This window comes from Xiphias gladius, chromosome 19 (genome assembly GCF_016859285.1).
Source record: "Xiphias gladius isolate SHS-SW01 ecotype Sanya breed wild chromosome 19, ASM1685928v1, whole genome shotgun sequence".
Classification (NCBI taxonomy): domain Eukaryota; kingdom Metazoa; phylum Chordata; class Actinopteri; order Istiophoriformes; family Xiphiidae; genus Xiphias; species Xiphias gladius.
Window position 1 is genome coordinate 11355172 of NC_053418.1, and position 20160 is coordinate 11375331.

Genomic DNA, 20160 nt, shown 5'->3' on the forward strand with positions numbered 1-20160 from the left:
ATCACTTAGGCTGAATTGACTCGTCTAGGAGTCAGGCAGGTTCGCATAGACTTAAATTCAAGTGCCATGCCGACATTGACTCTTACATGACATATACTAAAGCCGATGACACACTCTGGGGCTAATGTTTAATAATCAACCATAGGTCTCTGTAGGCGACAGAAAAGCAGACAGAATATAAATAATGAGAGATATTGAAAGCGAGCCGAAGAGGACTACAGATTTGCTGAACATATGTACAAACTGAATGTTTGAAATTTAGTCAAAACGTATAACAGGCAAATTTCAAAGTTTTCTGATGACTGCTTGTCATCTGAATCTGAAGCACATTGCATTGAGTTTTATGTGTTCTTTAAAATGTAAACATTACCCTTTGAGCTGGGCATAGAGTTGTCATTTCCAAATGCATTGATGTGCAGTATTTGTGATTTGAAAAAATGTATTTTTAGCACCTTTTAATGTTGTCAGGGTTCACACTGGCTGTCTGTCTCCCATTTTCCGGATACCATAAAGGCTGTCATAGGCGAGGCAAGCTTCCAGTCAGAGGAAAAGATCGCTCATGTTGTCAGTATTCTGTGTTAGAGGATAAAGCCGGAGCTGAGCCCCGAAAGTGCCAGCAGAGCATGGCCAAGTGCCCACACATACACACGAACACACGCGCACACACACTGGGAGGAAGATGGAGAGGCTATAAATACACAGGGTAATGAGAGTGTGGTGTCGCTGTCATCCTCATGCCCTGTGCCTGTTGCCACGCCATCTTTCTCCTGGCTGCCGCATTTCAGCACACGCACAAACATGCACACATCCAAACAAAATAGAGACATGATGGATTATAAGATCAGGTAACTCCTCAATTAAAGTATTAGCGACTGAAGTTTGTCTGTAATATCCTAGTTAGTCAAGGTATTATATTAATCTGGTTATCAGCCGCGACAGCGTGACTTGTATTGTTTTCACTGTGTGTGTGTGTGTGTGTGTGTGTGTGTGTGTGTGCGTCATCATGGCAAAATGTGGTCCTGGAGACACAGAGGTGGTTTTGAGTACTTTGGCACCTGTCTGTCTTTGGACAGATTTTCTCACTGCCATGCAAAATTGTTACAAAACTTTACAGGTGTTTATTTGAGATCAAAATGGCGGCCAAAATTTGAAGATGGGCATGGTTCGACCCATGAGTACTGAATACCCATGTAATAATATAGTAATAACTACAGAGTAATCATGTAATAATGTAGTAATGACTACTGAGTACAGGCGTTGCCGCTGGTGTGATCCCATCCGGAGATGGTGCCTAGTTTAAAATTGAAAATCAAAACTCGAAATTGACAAATCCACACTCTGCGCTGATGCAGTTTTATTAAGCTAATTTTGGCGAGTTTAATAAAGCTCCATAAATGTTTTAACTCCATATGAGTAAAATTTTTGCTCCGTTAGTGGCAGAGGCTAAGGGTAAGGGTTTTTTGTGCTTCACAAGATACTGATAATGATTGACCTAATTTTCATTAAATTTGCTATGTGTATCAATGAATATCAGTGGAAATTCTACTTTGGCACAACCTCTAGCACAGATTTCACAGTTGTGCACCCATCACTGTTGAGGCTCTTAAAAGTGTAAAATAAAGAATATTCCCCTTTTTGCTCCAATGCCTATGTAATCAAGAGTGTCATGAATACGGTTGCCTCTGTAAATTTTTCACTTAACTAACATTTTGTTGGATCAGACAGAATTATACCATGCATATAATCCAACGCTACAAATGCTTGCTCCTCTTTGTTAACGTGGTGTTTGGAATGTAACCCAGATGGTCAATAGGAGTGTTCAAATGAATACCTTTACTCAGAGGGCACCGACTCACTTTGTCACTGAAAGGTTGTACAGTTAGGTATGAAGTATTTGGGCGGTAACAAAACATCATTCATTTTGCCTCTGTAAATCACCACAATGGATTTGAAACAAAGCCATCAGGGTGTGATTGAACTGTAGACTTTCAGCTTTAATTCAAGAGGTTAAACAAAAATATCACAGTAACCATTTAGGAATTACAGACATTTTTATACATAGACCTTAATTTTCAGAAGCTCAAAAGTAATTGGACAGTTGACTGACAGTCAGTTTCATGGCCAGGTGAACCCTGTTCCCTCGTAATTTCATGACAAATTAAGCAAATAAAAGGTCTAGAGATGATTCCAAGTGTTGAATTTGTATTTGGAAGCTGCTCATGTGGTCCAAAGAGGTGTCGATGCAAACGAAGGAAGCTGTCGTTAGGTATTTTTTGTTTTTCCAACCTATCAGACAGATGACAGATTCTTTAGGAGTGGCCAAATCAACAACTTGCTACATTCTTAAAAAGAAGGCATACACTGGCAAGCTCGGCAACACCAAAAGGCTTGGAAGACCACGGAAGACCACTAAAAGTGGATGATCACAGAATTCTTTCCTTGGTGAAGAAAACCCCCTCACAACTTCTATCCAGGTCAAGAACTCTCTCAAGGAGGTAGGCGTACCATTGTCAAAGTCTACAAGTCTACAATCCATGAATGTAAATGCAGAGGGTTTAGCACAAGGTGCAAACGATTGGTAAAACTCAAGAAGAGAGAAGCCAGATTAGACTTTGCCAGAAGACATCTACAAAAGCATGCCCAGTTTTGGAACGAGATTCTTTGGACAGAAGAAACCAAGATTAACTTGTACCAGAATGATGGGAAGAGAAGAGTATGGAGAATGGAAGGAACAGCTTACAATCCAAAGCATATCACATCATCTGTCAAACATGGTGGAGGCAGTGTTATGGCATGGGCATGTATGGCTGCCAATGGAACTGGGTCACTGGTGTTTATTGATGATGTGACTGCTGATAGCAGTAGCAGGATGAATTCTGAAGTCTATAGGTCTATACTATCTGCTCAGATTCAGCCAAATGCTGCCAATCCAAAACTGATAGGACGGTGCTTCACAGTATAGATGGATAATGGCCCAAAATATATTGTGAAAGTAACCCAAGAGCTTCTCAAGGCATAGAAATGGAATATTCTTCAACTGCCATGTCAGTCACCTGACCTCAACCCAATTGAACATGCCTGTCACTTACTGAAGATTAAACTGAGGGTAGAAAGAACCACAAACAAGCAGCAGCTGAAGGTGGCTGCAGTAAATATTTATAATTATGTTAGTTTTTCCAATTACTTTTGAGCCTCTGAAAATCAGGTGCTTTGTATAGAAATGGCTTCAATTACTAAATCGTTATTGTGATATGTAACCCCCCCCCCATGTATTGATCATTATGTCAGTCATAGCATGTTTGTGCATTTATATTTGTGCAACACAGAATTTTTCCACGCAGTTCCTTTTAGTTCCATTAACAGCGGAGTCCAAAATTCCAAGCACTGCTTAATTTTATTTTTGTTTATCAAACATTAGTGATAAGCATGGCATATTTCCAGCATCGTTTAATAACTGTAGTGGGAGCACTGTATCCAACACAACTGCTGGTGGTTTATTCTAGGAATCTAGTAGCATTGTGTACCAATCAGTTTGAGATTAACAAGATTTGACAAAGCTCACAGCCTAAAAAAGCACACACTCTCGAAAAAACGCTCATTTTGTCCCCAGAGGGCACTTTGATTCCCGCTATCCTCCTGCCAGCTCACTTCATGCCTCACTCTGCTGTCATTGATGTGAAAATTGTTCTACAGATATGGGAATATCAATGTGTGTGTCTGTGTGCGCCTATGTGGTTACTCCACACACCTGCTCATTTGCGTGTGTGTCTGTGTTATTCTTGTGTTCTTGGTATTATTTTATTTTAATGGTTTATCCTTCCTCGTCCGTTGAACCTCCCTTCTGAACTACATCTGAGCACCGGTGCAGCCAGGACACATCACCAAGATGAAAGGAACAGAGGCTTTTTTATGTACACACCACATTTAAATTGTATGAGCTTGTTATTGTGCTGTGACTTAGCTTTGGAAGGCTAATGGAAAATTAAGCTGAATACATGTTGTTTGTATGTGTGAGAGACCAACAAATGGATATGGAGAAACCCATCTCTGAGGCGTGATTTCTTCTTTTTTTGTTGTTGTTGGTAGTTTTTGTAGGGGCTCTCTATTTGACACCCTTTGATCGAAGAGACAAAACTAGGGATTGATACAGTTAATTAAACTCATTCCTCTGAAGTCTTGAAATTCATGCCACCAAATATTTTAAGCGCTTCCCTTGCCCCCAGTCTTCCCTATTTTATTACTGTTACTGTTTTATGATGTGACGAGTGCAGTCTTGCTTGATGAAGATGTATATGGAAACCATCATTCTCACAAAAGACAGATCAAGCCCCCAGAGAAAGATGTGGGTGGATGTGTGGGACTGCTGTTACAGTTCTCTTGCGGTACCAATTTCATCCTGCATGGCCTTATTTTCACTGTGGAGCATCAGAGATTTACCATAACCCAACCAAGAGAACTAGAAAAAGAGTCTAAAATCACTTTATGGTCCTGAGTGGCCCTAGCTTACCACAGACCAAAGCCTGCGTATCCATGACAACGCTAAGATGGGATCCACTCTTAGCCATTGACTCCTCTCAGTCAGTGCTGAGTGTTGAGAGAGGAAGTGGAGATAAGGAGAGATTCAATTCAATTTGCTCTGAACGCATGCTTGCCCCTCATGTAAATGGAATAAGTAGGTTACACTCTGAACTACACAGGGGTGAAGCATCGAAAAGTAGAAGGGAGGGCAAGAATTATGTTGTCATTGTTACATCCCCTTTGAGTCCCCAGAGATGTGATGATAAATCTGGTGCTTGATTGCTCTCTCTGCTATTTTTCCTCTTTTAATTTTGTGTCATCTCAAGTGCTTTTCCCCCTCAAAGAATCTTAAGGAAGACAAAAATATTGCGCGTCCTCCCTCTTAGTCTCTTCTGGTTGACAAAGGAAAATCAGTTCTCTCCATGCTGTCGATCCGTTACTTTGATTCTTATGTTGACCCAAAATCTCAGGGGACTACTATGTTTAATAACACAGTCTACTGTAAATATGAACATGACATATGAATTTTAGGAGCCAGAGCAGGCTAAAAATGCGCCTGCAAGAATGAGTGGAGCCCACACATGCTGCTGAACTCTTCTGAACACCTGTATAGTGGAGGCTGTAGGCTCACTTTATAGCAGTTCCTAATGTTACCTAAGGAGGAGGGAGCAGGTGCACTTGCGGTGGGATTTCTATCCAGTTATGTTGACCCAGCTCTGCTTAAATCAATAGCCATTTCCATCTGTGTCTTGTTAGTCAGACAGAAATAACCTCTTATGTACACTCTTCTTCTGCTGCTGGACACTTTCTACACAAAGGGGATGCTCTTCTGTCTCAGAGTCAAGAATATATTGTTTGGTTAATATCTGAGACACATACCTTTCTTATGATTCTGCCATATTAAATGTGAGGGTAATTAAAGTGTAATGAGGGTTTATTTAGAAAATGTAAGTGTCCAGTGTTACAGCAGCTCCACTGAGATTGTCAGAATAAGCTGAGCTGAAATGTCAACCTGGAAGAGAGTCCTGAGGCAGAGCTAGTGGAATAGACCTATAAATAAAAAATATGTTGCTGAACATTGTTTTCCACATAGGGGAGTAAAAAGTGTAAGTTTGTTTTGACCTCTGTGTTTGGTTTGACCAAAGTCCTCCCAGCACCGAAATAATCTCCTTCACACACCCCAACTCTCCCATCGTTTTTGATCCAAGGATCAAGCTACGTCCCCTGAGCTTCAAGTGTCAGATGATCCTCTTCTGTTTTCAGTCAGCCTAGCTGGCTTTGGGTACACAGAGAGTTTTCGCTGGACTCAGTGGAGTTGCTAAAAGAATAAATGCAACACCTTCTCCCACAAATATTTACCCTTTCTTTTTTTGTGTGAAAGACATGACAGTAGCAGAAGTTTTAAACCTGTGAAATCATATTTGTAGAATAAATATCTGTTAGTCACAGTTTGTAGCTCAGTTTACAATTTAATATTCTCATAAAAAGTAAGAAAGGCTGCTGTATTCCTTTAAAATAACACTTGAGCATTTCCATTGCTTTTTTTTTTTTTAAATCATGAATGGCCTTAAAAAATTACCAAATAACCTAAAATTGAAGGTAATTCGTTGAGATTAGCCTGCAGAATGACAAAAAATCCGATGGTCTTTATCAGTTAATCTGTTAAATTTCTTAGCTGGGTAGGCAGAAACTATTTCCTGGTAATTACATCAGTGCATGTTTTCCTTACCTGAATTTTAATCTTAAGGTTCGTGAGACATTTTCCACGTGAGGGCGGAATTTATCACTCTGTCTCTCTTTGTAGGTAGAGGAGGTGGTGGATGTTGGGACCTTTGCTGAAGAGGACATCCACATACCCAGCATCTATGTCCACAGGGTTGTCCAGGGAGCCAGCTACGAGAAAAGGATTGAGGTACAAAACAAGGCCTTTCAGGGCTTGCATGAGTGGAGAGATTATACATAAAAGGAATGAAACAGCATGTTGTATCCATTTTTTCTATAGATACTGGATTATGTCACAATGTGGATATCCCTTTATTGAAGGTCATGTTCCATTAACCAATTAGTTGAGTTATTAAAAATGATACATGATTAATGTTCTGACAATTAAGTCCAGAATGAAACCCTTTCTTACTAAGCCATTGTAGCAGGGTTTAACATTTCCATCAATGTTCAGAAACACACACATTAGTTCTTATCTATATGTGTCCTTGTACTTAGCCAGAAAAGCCCATCTCCCCTTCCTGATATATTTCTGCATGGTTTCAGAAACGCACAATAAGGAAAAGCCAAGAACAGAAGCCCAAACCAAAGAAGGACTCAGATATTGTTCGGGAAAGGATCATTCGCCGGGCTGCTCTGGAGTTTGAAGATGGGATGTATGGTATCCTTTGAAAAGAATACAAGCAGTGAGCAAATCATAAAGTCATATAACTTTGTGCTCTAGGTGCCTCCCTTTAATTACCACAAGTAAAACCAAGTCAGGTGTTGGTCAATAGCCAAAGAAGAAAGAAAACTTTGCCTTGGCTTCCTTTCTTTACAGCATCATAGAAAATTGTTGCCTTTGTATCAGTTGATTGCATTGGCAAAAATGCACATACCTTTTTTCTTTTTTTTTCTTTCTTTTTTTTTCTTTTTTTTTTTAACATTTCACAATTACAGCATTCATCCTTCTTAATGAAAGTTTTTGAGTGTCTAATCTGTGAGTAACCACTCAGTGATTTGTGGACTTACTCACATTCTCCTATCATTCAACATTACAATTTTGGTGTCTTGGAAATGTAAGGACTATCAAGTTCAGTGGGTTTGTGCATCGTCCACGCGACAGATGTTTTTTAGCTTGTTGATGCAATATGACAACATGACTAATTGTCCAAGGTGGTTGAAGAGGAGGCTGTGCGGTCTATTTATGGGATTTTCATTGTATTATTACCAATGGAATAGTTACTGTCTTTAACAAAGAGCAAATCAGCTAACCTTGGTATTGGAATCCCCATGTTGGCCAGCAACTTTATAAAACCAGACATCACTGTACACCTTCAAAGTGAAAATGGAATTTTGGGACTGGTAAGACACCTACAGAGAGTTTTCTTCCCCCTCAGGTTCCAGTCCTTTGAATCTCAACTAAACAAGCTAATGAGCAGCATATTTTCTGTCCTTTGTGTAGACAGTCATTTTAAGCAGCAGCAAACCTTTTTAAACTGAGTTGTGCTCTGAGCATGTAGCGAGATTCATTTGAGGAGTATCATTGCCAGTTGGGGCCGTCATGTGGAATGTGCTGAGTTTGTTATGTAACAGCTTATGGTAGTTTGACACTGTCTCTTCCATTTTTCTTCCTCACAATCATTATTTGCTGGCTGAGCCTTCAACAAAGACTGGAGCTGCTGCTATGGAATAACTTTCCAATAAGTTGTGTTGACAGGAGAATGTAAGCGCCTATGCTAATGCCTTATTTGTCAAAGTTTCTTTTAATTATAAGTGCCAGTTATACAGAGGTACTGGTCTCTCCTCTCCTCTCTTCTCCGCTCCTCTCCTCTCCAAAAGGATTGCTCCCTTTGTTGAAGACAGAGAAAATCAATGTCTCATCTCATCAGAGAAATGTGATTGTGTCTGTCTCTCCCTTGAAAGATCATGGCTGGTCAGGCTGAGTGACATGCGTGAGTGTATGTGCGGCTGCCAGCCTGTGTGCACATGTTAATCTTCATCTTCATTTCTCTCTGTTTAGGGCCCGTACCCCACTGAAGATGCAGTCGATGCAGACCTTATTAACGCTGGTGAGGGTTACCCTAATCAGTCCCCCCCAAAAATAAATTGATGTATATATTAAAGATGAAAAGCTGTGGAAACATCGGACTAACTAAATTTTGGTTTGATGGAGAGCTTTTTTTTACCTGAATTTTTACACTTTACACACAAACTTAGATTAATGCGTAATACAATGTACTGATCATTTAACATTTTAGTCAGATTTACATTTAAAGTGATATTAACATATTGTTGACATTTGACACCTCTGTTGACTTGTTCAGATTAGTACTTAATGAATGCACATTCTTTTCAAATCATCTATTGGTTTTTTATGTATTTGTTTAATGTCTTTTGTCATTTCATTTATCTTCTTTGTGATTATGTTTGTGTGTAAACTGAGTTGCTTTTAGATAATTGTGTTTTTGACAGAGTTTACTGCTGTGAGAAATTAATTCCAACATTCTGTTTTGCCAAAAATTCAAACATGTCAACTCTCTGTTCCTTAGGAAAGGAGACTGTCACAGTGCTTCCTGGGGCTTCCTATTTCTCCAGTGATGAGTCATTTGCCATGATCCGAGGGTAACACCAGAAGACATAAGCTTAGAAAACTTATTTGCTGACTGAAAGTTTGATATGCCCGACATTTACATTGATTTAAATGTAGACAGCTTATTAATACTTACATTAATTTTCATAACACCATGAGTTCACTTCAATTAGCTTCTTGGTGCAGTTTATACAAAAAACAAAAAAGTACGTACATTTTTATAATTTTGTAAACAGATTTTCCCTCATTTCATTGGTTTGTTACCTGCACTATGAGCCAGCAGTAAGAATTAAGCAGATTTGACCAAAGGACATAGTCACGATTTGTGACACTGGATATTAATAAGTAGCTACTGTCACCAGTACAATTAGACAACAGCCTTGCCAGTATTCCCAAGGTCCCTGGTTCTTATTGATTTGCTAGCTCTCTGAGATTGTCCACCTCCACTCCCTGCAGCATCAGTTCTGCGTGTCCACCCAGTGGAAATCCAATACTGCTCATAATTAGCGCTGTCCAGTCACACAGGCGAGGACCAAATGGAACCACACTGACTCTGTGTGTGTGTGTGTGTGTGTGTGTGTGTGTGTGTGTGTGTGTGTGTGTGTGTGTGTGTGTGTGTGTGTGTGTGTGTGTGCGTGCGTGCGTGTGTGCGTGCATACATGTCTGTCTATGGTTGTGTGGACAAATCTTGGTTTGAAACCATCGTTGTGAAGACACTTTGGCATTGGGAGGATATTTTGGCCAGTCCTCACAACTTCAAAGGGCTGTTTGAGGTTGTGTGTGTGTGTGTGTTTTTCCAGAGTTGCTGGAAACAGAATAACATAACATATGGTGGATTGTGAGGCATGTTGCCTCAAAAACCACACCACCTTCCTCTTGTACTGGGATTACATTTAGACTTGTACTTGGTAATCACAAAACTTATTTTTTTCTTCTCTCTATGTGTTGTTGTGTGGTGTCATCTCTGTGTGCTGTGTGCAATGAGGATGGAGGATAAAAAAAAAAAATAAGTAGCAGCCAGCAGTGTGCCATAGATATAAATTTAAATGCAAACTGCAAGCATCCTATCCTACTAGCTGCCTACTTGCTTTTTTTTTTTTTTTTTTTGACTTTGACTTGACTGAACCCTTATTTAGGAAAAACAGGAAAAAGAATTGCTCTCTGAGCACAAATTAATAGAGAGATGAAATAACCACCTCACTAACAGAATCAGACTTAAATTTATTCTGCTATTATAGCACATCTACTGCATATGTAACAGGCATTTAATGTGGCAGCTAGAGTAGATCTGAAGACGTTCACGCATACCAGAGAAAAGATACACAAAATACAAACGATATTTTAGAAACAAAACTATAGTAAGAAGATACAGTAGTTAAAAAGGGATGAAAATAAAACATAGTTATTAATATTTTACTTATGACAAGTTCTGCTATCTAGAAAGCTGCAGAGATGCAAAGGTGGTTATTATGGTGAAAACATTTGTTTGTTGTAAGAATCTGTCCTATCATGAAGTATCAAGTAATGTCAAGCATTTGGTGTCTTGTCACCAAAAAATGGGGTAGATGTAGCAATACTATATGCTTTCATTTTGATGAGTGGACTTTAGTTCATCAGTTGAACAGATTCTGAAGTTGACAGCTGTCTTCTTCTGTTGTGTCATTCTCTTCAGAGGTCACATCAACCTGACAATGCTGGGAGCCATGCAGGTGTCAAAACATGGAGACCTAGCCAACTGGATGATCCCTGTAAGTATGGTTTTGATAGCACACCTGTATTACTATCTTTCAAATTCCTGCTTTCTGTTCCTTCTGCTGGGGGTCAACACAACATCAGTATCAGGGTTTGTGGCAGAAAAGTGTCCATGCTCTAGTAATATAAAGCTTGTGTTGCTCTCCTGTTGGATCTTATGATATTTTACTGGTGTAAGTATTGTGTCCTTTTACCTACATAGTTCTGCATTTTTCTACTTAGTCTTTAGACAGCTGACTATCAAAGGTTAAAAACTCTAAATGTTCCAGTTTCAGTTGTATATAATGCTTGATTTTTTTTCTGATTTAATATCGGTTAAAACATTTGGATATGTGTTTGACAGTCCCTCAATAATGCACTTGACACGAGGCTTTGGAATCAACCACAAAAAAATATTAAGCAAAACTCTGAATTAGGGCTTCAACTAACAGTTATCTTCATTATTGATTAATCTGCTGATTATTTTCTCCATCCATCATTTTGTCTATAAACATAAAATAGTTAAAAATTTTATCAGTTTGTTAAAGCCGAAAGAGACAAGTTCAGATTGCTTTTTTTGCCCAACAATCAGTCCAAAACCCAAAGATATTCAGTTTATCATGTAATACAAAGTAAAGCAGGAAATTGTGTTCGGCATTTTTGCCTGAAAATTAATTATTAGAATAGTTGCAGATTAGTTTTCAGTTGATCAACTAATTGAGTAATTGTTTCAGCTCTACTCTGAATACCTGGATGTAATATGTAATGACAAAATCATGACTAATTCAACTTTACTCAGGTTTGCTTACATTCTCTGGTTAAAATATGAAGTAAAAAAGATCTTAAAGGTCATTGGACATTAAGGGAAATAACAATGGTTGTAAATGTGGTTTATTATTTATCTTTAGACAGTTTAGACTTAATTATAATCTCTTTTTATTTAATGCAAAGTGGCCTTCAGCATTTCTCAAAAGAGGAGATGTCTTGGTTGAAAGAGATTCAAAAGGATGTGGCCTTGGTTGTTGTTATTCTAGAGCACAAGGATACGCTTGTCAGGGCATCAGCGGGTAGGGGGTGTTTGAGAGTGCTACCGTATAATGGATGGCCGACATTATTACTAGATGTTTCATCGGGTCAACTGTTCTTAAGACCACAGTGGCCACAGTCGCTGTCAGTGATTACTAAGGTCAAGAACCCATTAAAAGGCTGTTCACAATGTGGGAAGGCTCAACCAGAATGCCCCCCAGCACACAGCTGTTTTCTGCTTGACTGAAGTGTACATGCAAGGTTGTTTCAGAGCATCATTTTAAAGACGCATGTCTTCTAAGTAGCCAAGTGGATACAGCCACAGAGTGCCGAAGATGTTTACATAGAGAGACCTTAAGAATGAAACATTATTAATAAACATAATATATATAAGTCAACGAAGGCAGCTCTGTGCACAACAAGAGTGTTGTTGATGGTGATCTCTATATTTTGCAACATAATTTATTTTCTCTTTACCTCTCCAGTTGCACTTGTTTGTCCATGTTAATTGCTTATTAACCGTTGCTTGATTAATCATGTTATGTAGATAATGAAGGCCTGCAGTGGAGCTGTTATTCAGAAGCAGGGAGTTTATCTTGTTTGGCCATTCTGGTTTTGGACAGTTTGAACAGCAACATAATGCAGCAACACAGACACACATACCTCTGTCCTCACCTACGCTTCAATCTTCATTATCCAATCTTCTGAAAGGATGGACGAAGAGAATTACATTTCCCACCTTCTGTGATAATGAAAATTATTCACTATCTAAAGATGGGTACATAGCGTGAAATTGGAAATGTTTTACGTAGGAGTCGGGGATTCAGTACTCTCAGCCTGATGTTGATTTTGAACGCTTTTAATATGCAAAATGCAGATGAACATTTTCCAGTTGAGGGCTTTGAAATGCTTTTACATCTCTACTCAGCCTGAAACATCTGGAAAAACAATAGAAAGGGAGAAAGGGGTAATAGAATAAAGGATGGCATTTTTGGATTTGGTGAGTTATTTTGTAATTTAGCTGCTGGAGCTTTATGAAGCTGTCCGAAATGTAGGGGTCTTGCACCCAGTAATTCACAGAAGCTGCGTACACTGATGTTTCCTGTCATATGAACCTCCTCACAGATTTCTAAAAAGCCAGCCATACACGGTTTTCAAAATTGGAACCATGTTTGACTTTTATTGACTTGGATTTTGTCTGCCCAAGTGGTGATACTTAAGTTTTCACTTGCTCACTTGCTTTAATACTCAAGTTGACCAAAGCAATAAAAATGTATCTGGTCAACTCATATACAGCTGTGTAGTTTTACAAAACAGTAAGTTTGGTAGTTGATGACTTTAAACAGTAAAAGACAAGTGCTAGGTCAGAAATATATTCCAAACACAGGCTCAGTGTTACTGCAGTGTCATTGCTGCAATAGCTCAAGCTGCTGACTATTAAAATGTATTTACCAGCATAAGTGCTCATGATGAGTCCGGATGGCAGCTTTATTGATGGAGCTGCAAGTGAAGTTATAAGAAAAAACCACCATGAGAGAATGGTGGGGTTTTTTTTAAAGAACATAGCTGTTTTTTTTAACTTCACTTACTTTTCTGCTGTATCATAAACAGATTTACCTGCACATGGTTGCAAGCTTATTATTAGTTAAAGATGCCCTATTAGGTATTTGTAGTAGCACAAACCTCTCACTGTCTGTCTTTTGTTCCCAATGTATGCAAGTGTGTGTGTTATCTGCACAGACCATATTTGGCAACTTTTGTAAAAAATAAAATAAAATAGGATGAAATATCAGAAATTGCGATATGACTAATTTACCTGAGGATATGAGAGATAAACTTTTACTCATTATTGCCACATATTACAAGTTTCTACAATGCACATTTTACAGGGTTCCCGCATATCTGGTTAGAATTTCAAGTTCAATGGAATTAAAGTCATATAGGTCATTGTCGGGAAAGAAAAAAATGTTTGTAATTTCTTATGGTAGATTACACTGTATTCACCAGTTATACTCTTTACACAGTTATGTTTTCCAATTACTTTGAACACATTGTCCATTGTCTTCCTGTCAGTCCTGTCTCACCCTCTGATTCTTGTCATTAGTTGTCTGGGTAACAAAGGCTTGTGGCGGTCCGTCGCTATGTTATTAAATAGAGAGCCATTTGTATCAGACAGCGGAGATTGTCAGAGAATTTGAAGGGGAGAGAAAGGAAGCCGGTTGGTAAGTGGGAACTCTTAGATTGTGAAGGGGGTCATTTTCTGTGGTGTTTCTGCCACTGACTGGAAAATGAACACTTGCACAACAAATGAAGAAATTGTATTCTGTTGTCATGGCAACGCAAAAAATGCAAGCAACCCCTAAGCCTAGTAAGAGGAATACAGTGCTAGTCGAAGTGTGATTTTCTCATGCATTAGTGCCACAGCAGCATATTTCAGAAAACCAATCCCACTGTATGTCATAGAAACAATTTGCTTCTGAATCAATCATTTTGACTTCTAAGGGCTAAAAGTGCAACTACATTTTTGTTTTCTTAAAGTTCCTTCTCGAAGCAGAGGTTGCTTTGAAAAAAATCACAGACTTTCCATTGCTACACCTATCAGTCCATTATCCTGGACAGATAGACCACTACTGTTGTATGTACAGTACAGTAAACCACAGTGTAAAAACATTTTTAATTTAATTTCATTTCTGTCCCATGCTCACTCATATAAAATATCTAATAGGAAAACCATTAGTTGTGTGTTATTGGCGGCTCTCTGAGGAAATCTTGTTGGTAGAGGGGGACTGTCTATGTCATTGTCTCTGCTCTCACATGTTATGATAGGTGTCATCTCAGCAGAGCTTCAACATCAGAAGTCTTATGTGGGTTCTGTACCACTGATACTTCCTCCTGCAGCCCCCCACATTATCTCTGACAGCCATTATATGAATGGATGTTCCATGACTTACATCCTCTCTAACGCCTATTAATTAGCATAAGGTATGTGTAGGCTACTGTATATCTGCCTCTAGCAAGGATTAATTTCAAAGAGACAGTTCAATAAGCCAGTAAAAGAGTAAAATGGATTTTTCGAGAAAAAAGGTAACATCTGTGGGAACTAGCGCAAGTAGAGTTTCTCATTACTGTCTCTAATGTGAAGCCGTGAAATAGATAATGACAAAATCAACAAAGAAATGCCTTTGAATTCTCATAATTACTGTAATGGAATTTCACATTTGAATCAAATTAGTTCTTTTGTAATATGCAACAATACAACAGTTCTTCCTGAACAGTATCTATGAATATTTTGCCATCAGTGTATTTGAGCAGTTGAACAGTGGTTCAGTAGTTTAGAAGAGCGATATCTCAGTGTTTTTTTTAATGTTTTTATGTGTTTCTGCTAATAAAACACAGAAATATGCACACTTTCAAGTGTCCTAATGCCTCCGTGTTGCTAAGATTACATCAGGGAAATGGACAAAATCATAGTGGCAAGGAAATTAAAAACCTGTGGGGCTTCAGACAGACCAGCAAGGTGAATATCATCAAAGCCATGTTAGTTAAATGACTAAATTACACTGCTCTTGTTGGCGACTTAGGCAAAGGATATCTCTTTGTGGATATTGTTCTGATAATATATTAGTTCCAGTTGAGGGCTTCCGTGCAGGTTCCATTGGTCAAAAGCCAGATACTATGGCAACCTTCATATTCAAGAATCTCCAGGAAACAATTGTTTTGCCAAAATAGTATTCTCCAAATGTGGGTTGCCTCCAGTATTAAGAAGCAAGTAGCGGTTGCTTACCTGCCACAGTCGCAGGTGAGCAGGTTTACAGAAGCCTAGCAAACAAGCCCAGCTAGACAAAACAAGTCTAACAGACAGCCAACCACAAAATTAAGGCTCGATTGGATTGAATAAAATCCCTTTAATCAGCAGGATGGAATAGGTTAATAGCTTATCACATCATACCATTTCATAAATTCGTTCTTCATCACACACAGACAGATCATGATAAGTAATAGTTTTGCTGCTTGGAGCAGCTTAGATCAAAGTGGGCTCAGATAACCACATGCAAAGCTGTAAATCACAGGCAAGCAAATTCCAATCCTCCCAGCAATATAGGTCACTGACAATAATACTCAGTGAGTAATAGAGCCAATACCTGTCTGAAAGTCTCCACAGTAATGTTATTTTATTTTAGTGTTTCTTTTATAACAAGTTCATGTGCATTAGTGAGACATTTGACCATGGGCACACATACACAATCAGGGATTGACACAAGTTAATTTGTTGATCCTGTATGCTTGGCTGCTATCACTGCGGTGCAACACGGGCAGTGCATCACTTCATTTCAAAGTCGAATTCATTCAACAATTAATGGCCTATAACAATTCCAGTCACTTGATGCCTCTATTTTAAGTTGCCATAACATACCCCCTTTGACTCTTACATTGATCATAACACAGATGTTTTAACTCTCAATAACAGATTCCCCCTTTGATTAACACCAGCCTCGTTACTAGGCGGAGTACATTAGCAGGTGTCTGGCTCAGGCACAGCTGTAAACGCAGACTTGCTACTATTAGGTCAGACAGTGTTACCCCCCTAGGGCCTGCATACACACCACCTAGCCCTCTGACTGTCAGAAAGTGCATTAACATTGATTATAGGAAAAAGGAAACAGTTTCCTTTTTGGGTATCATCTTAAGAGTCACTGTGTGTTAGATGAAAACACTGAAGGAAAAAAAAGGATGTTATGTGAGATGTTACAGTAGGTCACTTTCAAATGGCATTCTATGTAATAATAAAGTAAAGTATATGAAATTAAATACAGCCTCTCCCATATACTCAGTCTATGCTTTTTCCTACTTCCTCTACCCCACCGCCCCTCTCCCAGCCCTCCTTCCACTGTCTGTTGATATCTTCTACACCCAGCTGGCCTCCCCGGAGGCAGACAGTATCCTTATGATGCACCACACTTGGCATATATATCCTCTGGTTATTGAAGAGAAAGCAAAGCAGGCTCTTCACATGATTGATGAGCAAATGGGATTTTAATTCAGTTACTCAGCCATCACCCTTGGCCATATCTGCATGTCAGCCTTCCTTATTTGGAAACCTTCTTTATTGGGAACAATGAGGGACTTGAAGACAATTTTTCACCCGGCTGGCAGTTCTGTTGCGGTGATATTTTCAGATTGATTTTGATTTTTTTTTTTTTTTTTCAAAGTACTTTTCTTGGCTCTCTAAAATAAACCCATTGTGATTTTATTTAAACTTTTTGAAGAAAAAAATAATTTATTTTATTCACTCACTGAATTGTAACTAGACAAAGATTTAGTTTACAGGGTAATTACATGGGAGATTTCAGACATGTTTTAAAGCCCTTAGTTTGGCCATATTATACAAACAACTAATTTAAGAGGTAAAGTGGAAAAAAAAGGTAAATACTGGCTATTGAAAGGATGCCTCCTGAGGTTTGCTTCCATGCAGATGTTTTGCCGCCTGCTCTCTGCTCTGCTAACATTTCTTTGCTACTGACATTATGTTTTTGTACTTAAATAAAAGACAGAGGTATATGGATATTTGTGGATTGTAGTGACGGTGATCTATAAAAGAAACTGTTGATTACAATCAAATTTTGTTAAGACTTTTTATTTTTTCTAAACAAGCCTTTATTGGTTACTGCTAACTGAGATTTGGCATTTAACCTAGGTTTAAACCCAGCTTTGTTCCCATGAATTTTTGAGCAAATTATTCCTACACTTACAGGTTTGGTTGACTCAATTATAAAATGCATATTATCTCACTCACTTTCGGTGGTATCTATCTGCTCAGATAGCTTTGGTTTAATTTGCTCAGGTTTTGAGATGTCGGTCTTTGACATTTCTGCTGGCGCCCTTATACAAAGGCGGTGGATCTAATTTAGTTTGGGGTGCTCACAGCATAGAAAAATTACATGCAAACTCTCGCCAGAAACAGCCTCCCTGCTACTCTGTATAATCCACAGAATGCGCTGCCAACAGTTCATTGGAGCTACTTTCTATCAAACTAAATTTTACCAGAGAAAGGGTCCCCATTAAAAGTTGGGTTGAGTTTTGCAGTGCTGTAGGTCATTATAATGGACACTGGTTTTATTCACCTTGCTTCTCACTTCTAAATGTGGTTTAGATTTGTTAAACTGAAATAATTTGAAACGTGTGTGCTTCATTTTCCATTGCACCCATTGTTTCTTAAACTGGGACTATCTGTGTCACTGCCTCCCCTTATCAATTAAGTTTAAAGGTATGATAGTATTGTAACCCATAGGAGCAATGATCAAAAACCACTAACAAAATAGCACCCAGGTTAGAAAAAAACCTTTTTTTTTTTTTTTGCAATGGACATTACTAGTGTATTTTATAAACTTTGATTAGCATACCTAATCTGGAGATCCATTTTAATCTCTTCCTCCTGGTCACTATCTCAGTGTGTGAGGTTTTTGCTGGGCCTCACTACTGCAGGGATAAAATTAAGCTTTACTGAGCACAAAGCAGTTTTGGATTGGATTATACTGTATCATTTTGTCCACCCTTAAATAAATGGTAAAACTGGGACCTCAGTCAATTTCTTTCTTTTATTCTTAGGGTAAGATGGTGAAAGGAATGGGGGGAGCCATGGATTTGGTGGCTAGCGCTGGAACCAAGGTGGTGGTCACCATGGAGCACTCAGCTAAGGTGTGTATATATGTAAGATGTGTGTGAGTGTGTGCTTTTACCATGGCTGTTCTAACCAACATTGCTTTTACAAATCACCTCGATAGACTCATTCCCTTTCTTATGAATCCAGGTCAAGTTAGATTTCCTTTTAAGACAATTTCCTTTTCCCATGTTATAACCCTCACCAGCATACCTAGTTTCTATTTCCACGATAATGAGCGTGAGTGTTATGACTGATTAAGGGTAATTCTGTTAATGGATTGTGTAATGCCTCTTAACCAGAGAGCACCAGCTCATCCTGATGAGGATCTGCACACAAACCATCTCCTGTTCATTTGTCTTTGACTAATTTAAATACAAGCCTAGAATTGGACTCAGTGTTTCAGGAACAGCTGATTAGTTAGACTGGTGCTCCAGCTGGAGATGAATAACCCCAAAGGTCATCTGACAAAAGCTGTAGGCAATCCAACTGAATTGGTTTACTTTTAGAAAGTCCAGACCAATATGATGCAAGGGCAACGTAACATTCTGCATTCACAGAAGCATGCTGTTTTTTGCTAATGGGAGCCTGTCTGGCACCCAGCTATAGTCCAGATGGTGCAGCAGGTGAGCATAAATTTAATGCCCCGAAGCTTGTTTTCATTCATGATGGGGAAGGTGGGGGGTTGATGTACGATGTGTGCTTCTCAGACAGCGTCAGAGGCGTTTGGATGTGTTTTGTTTTTTTTTTTTTTTTTCTTCTTCTTCTTAAAGATGACTGGCGGGGAAACTGAGATATAAACTCAAATGGAATATGTGCTGCATATCCTTTCAGAATAGCATGAGTCTTCATTACCATCTGCATCCCTGGATTCATTAAAGTTTAAGCTGCATCCCTTAAAGTATTAACACACTGTTTGACACGACTTAGAAGCTTTACTAGGTAACTGATCTCTGCTTTAGTCTTTGTTTTGACCAACTACCCTTTTCTTTCAGGGAGGAAAACACAAGATATTGGACAAATGCAGCCTGCCTTTGACAGGGAAACATTGTGTGGATCGTATCATCACAGAAAAGGTGAGTTCATCTGTTTGTTTATTTTATATATATTTTATACATGTAAATTTGTCTTCATCATCCTAAATTTAAACAGAAGTGGTTGGATGCATGCATGAATGAATGGATGAGCCGTTAGTCATAAACTTGGGTTGCTTACTCATGGTTGCTACATAGACAGTGCCAAGAAACACCAAACGGTAGACTACTTAAATGGTTTACGCTATACATACAGTATAGAAAGTTCTCTGTTGTTTTTAATCATGCAGTGATTGCAAAACAATTTGATAAATTATTGTAATACCACGCTTAATTATGGAAATGTATTCTCATTAAACTGTTGTTTAGTTCTTTCCCTGGTGATCGTTTAAGTCACTTCTAGCTAGTCCCTGTGATAGATGGATTTAACTTTCTGCTTTTTTTTGTGTCTTGAATCTTAATTTAAAAAATCTTGGTCTTTGTTTTTACTTGAAGACTGACTGTTCACCTTGCAAAGTACTACAATTTCCCACCTTGCAGTCAGGTTTGCTTGACTGAAACCATGATTTAATTAGTAAACTCTTGGCAGTCACTGGGTTTGCATTCCTATGTTATCACAGCCAATCAGTTTCCCGAATATGTGAGCAACAGGCAGGGCACACAGAGACATTGAGCCCAATGACACACAAGTCAAACACACTGTATCTTTATCTTTCAAGTACATCTCTCTCACATGCACACACACACAAAAACATGCAAAAACAAGCAGCTGATATATTGGTATGATGCAACAGAGTGACAGGGGTAGATGGAAATTACATTTATTCAATTAACTCTAATTCAATCTGTTGATTTCTGTAAGGAGGCTGATTTAAATTTTCATGGTTGGGGTTGGGTTT

The 20160-nt window shown here is 38.7% G+C and overlaps 1 protein-coding gene across 1 annotated transcript in view; it reads left to right on the top strand.

Moving 5' to 3' along the window:
- Nucleotides 1-20160, top strand: part of oxct1a (3-oxoacid CoA transferase 1a) — a 44999-nt gene that overhangs the window by 17012 nt on the left and 7827 nt on the right. Inside the window, exons 8-15 of the mRNA XM_040154410.1 lie at nucleotides 6323-6430; nucleotides 6787-6901; nucleotides 7490-7584; nucleotides 8243-8291; nucleotides 8772-8844; nucleotides 10485-10560; nucleotides 18176-18265; nucleotides 19223-19303. Of these exons, the coding sequence (XP_040010344.1) occupies nucleotides 6323-6430; nucleotides 6787-6901; nucleotides 7490-7584; nucleotides 8243-8291; nucleotides 8772-8844; nucleotides 10485-10560; nucleotides 18176-18265; nucleotides 19223-19303 (687 nt within the window). The remainder of the gene's footprint in view (nucleotides 1-6322; nucleotides 6431-6786; nucleotides 6902-7489; nucleotides 7585-8242; nucleotides 8292-8771; nucleotides 8845-10484; nucleotides 10561-18175; nucleotides 18266-19222; nucleotides 19304-20160) is intronic.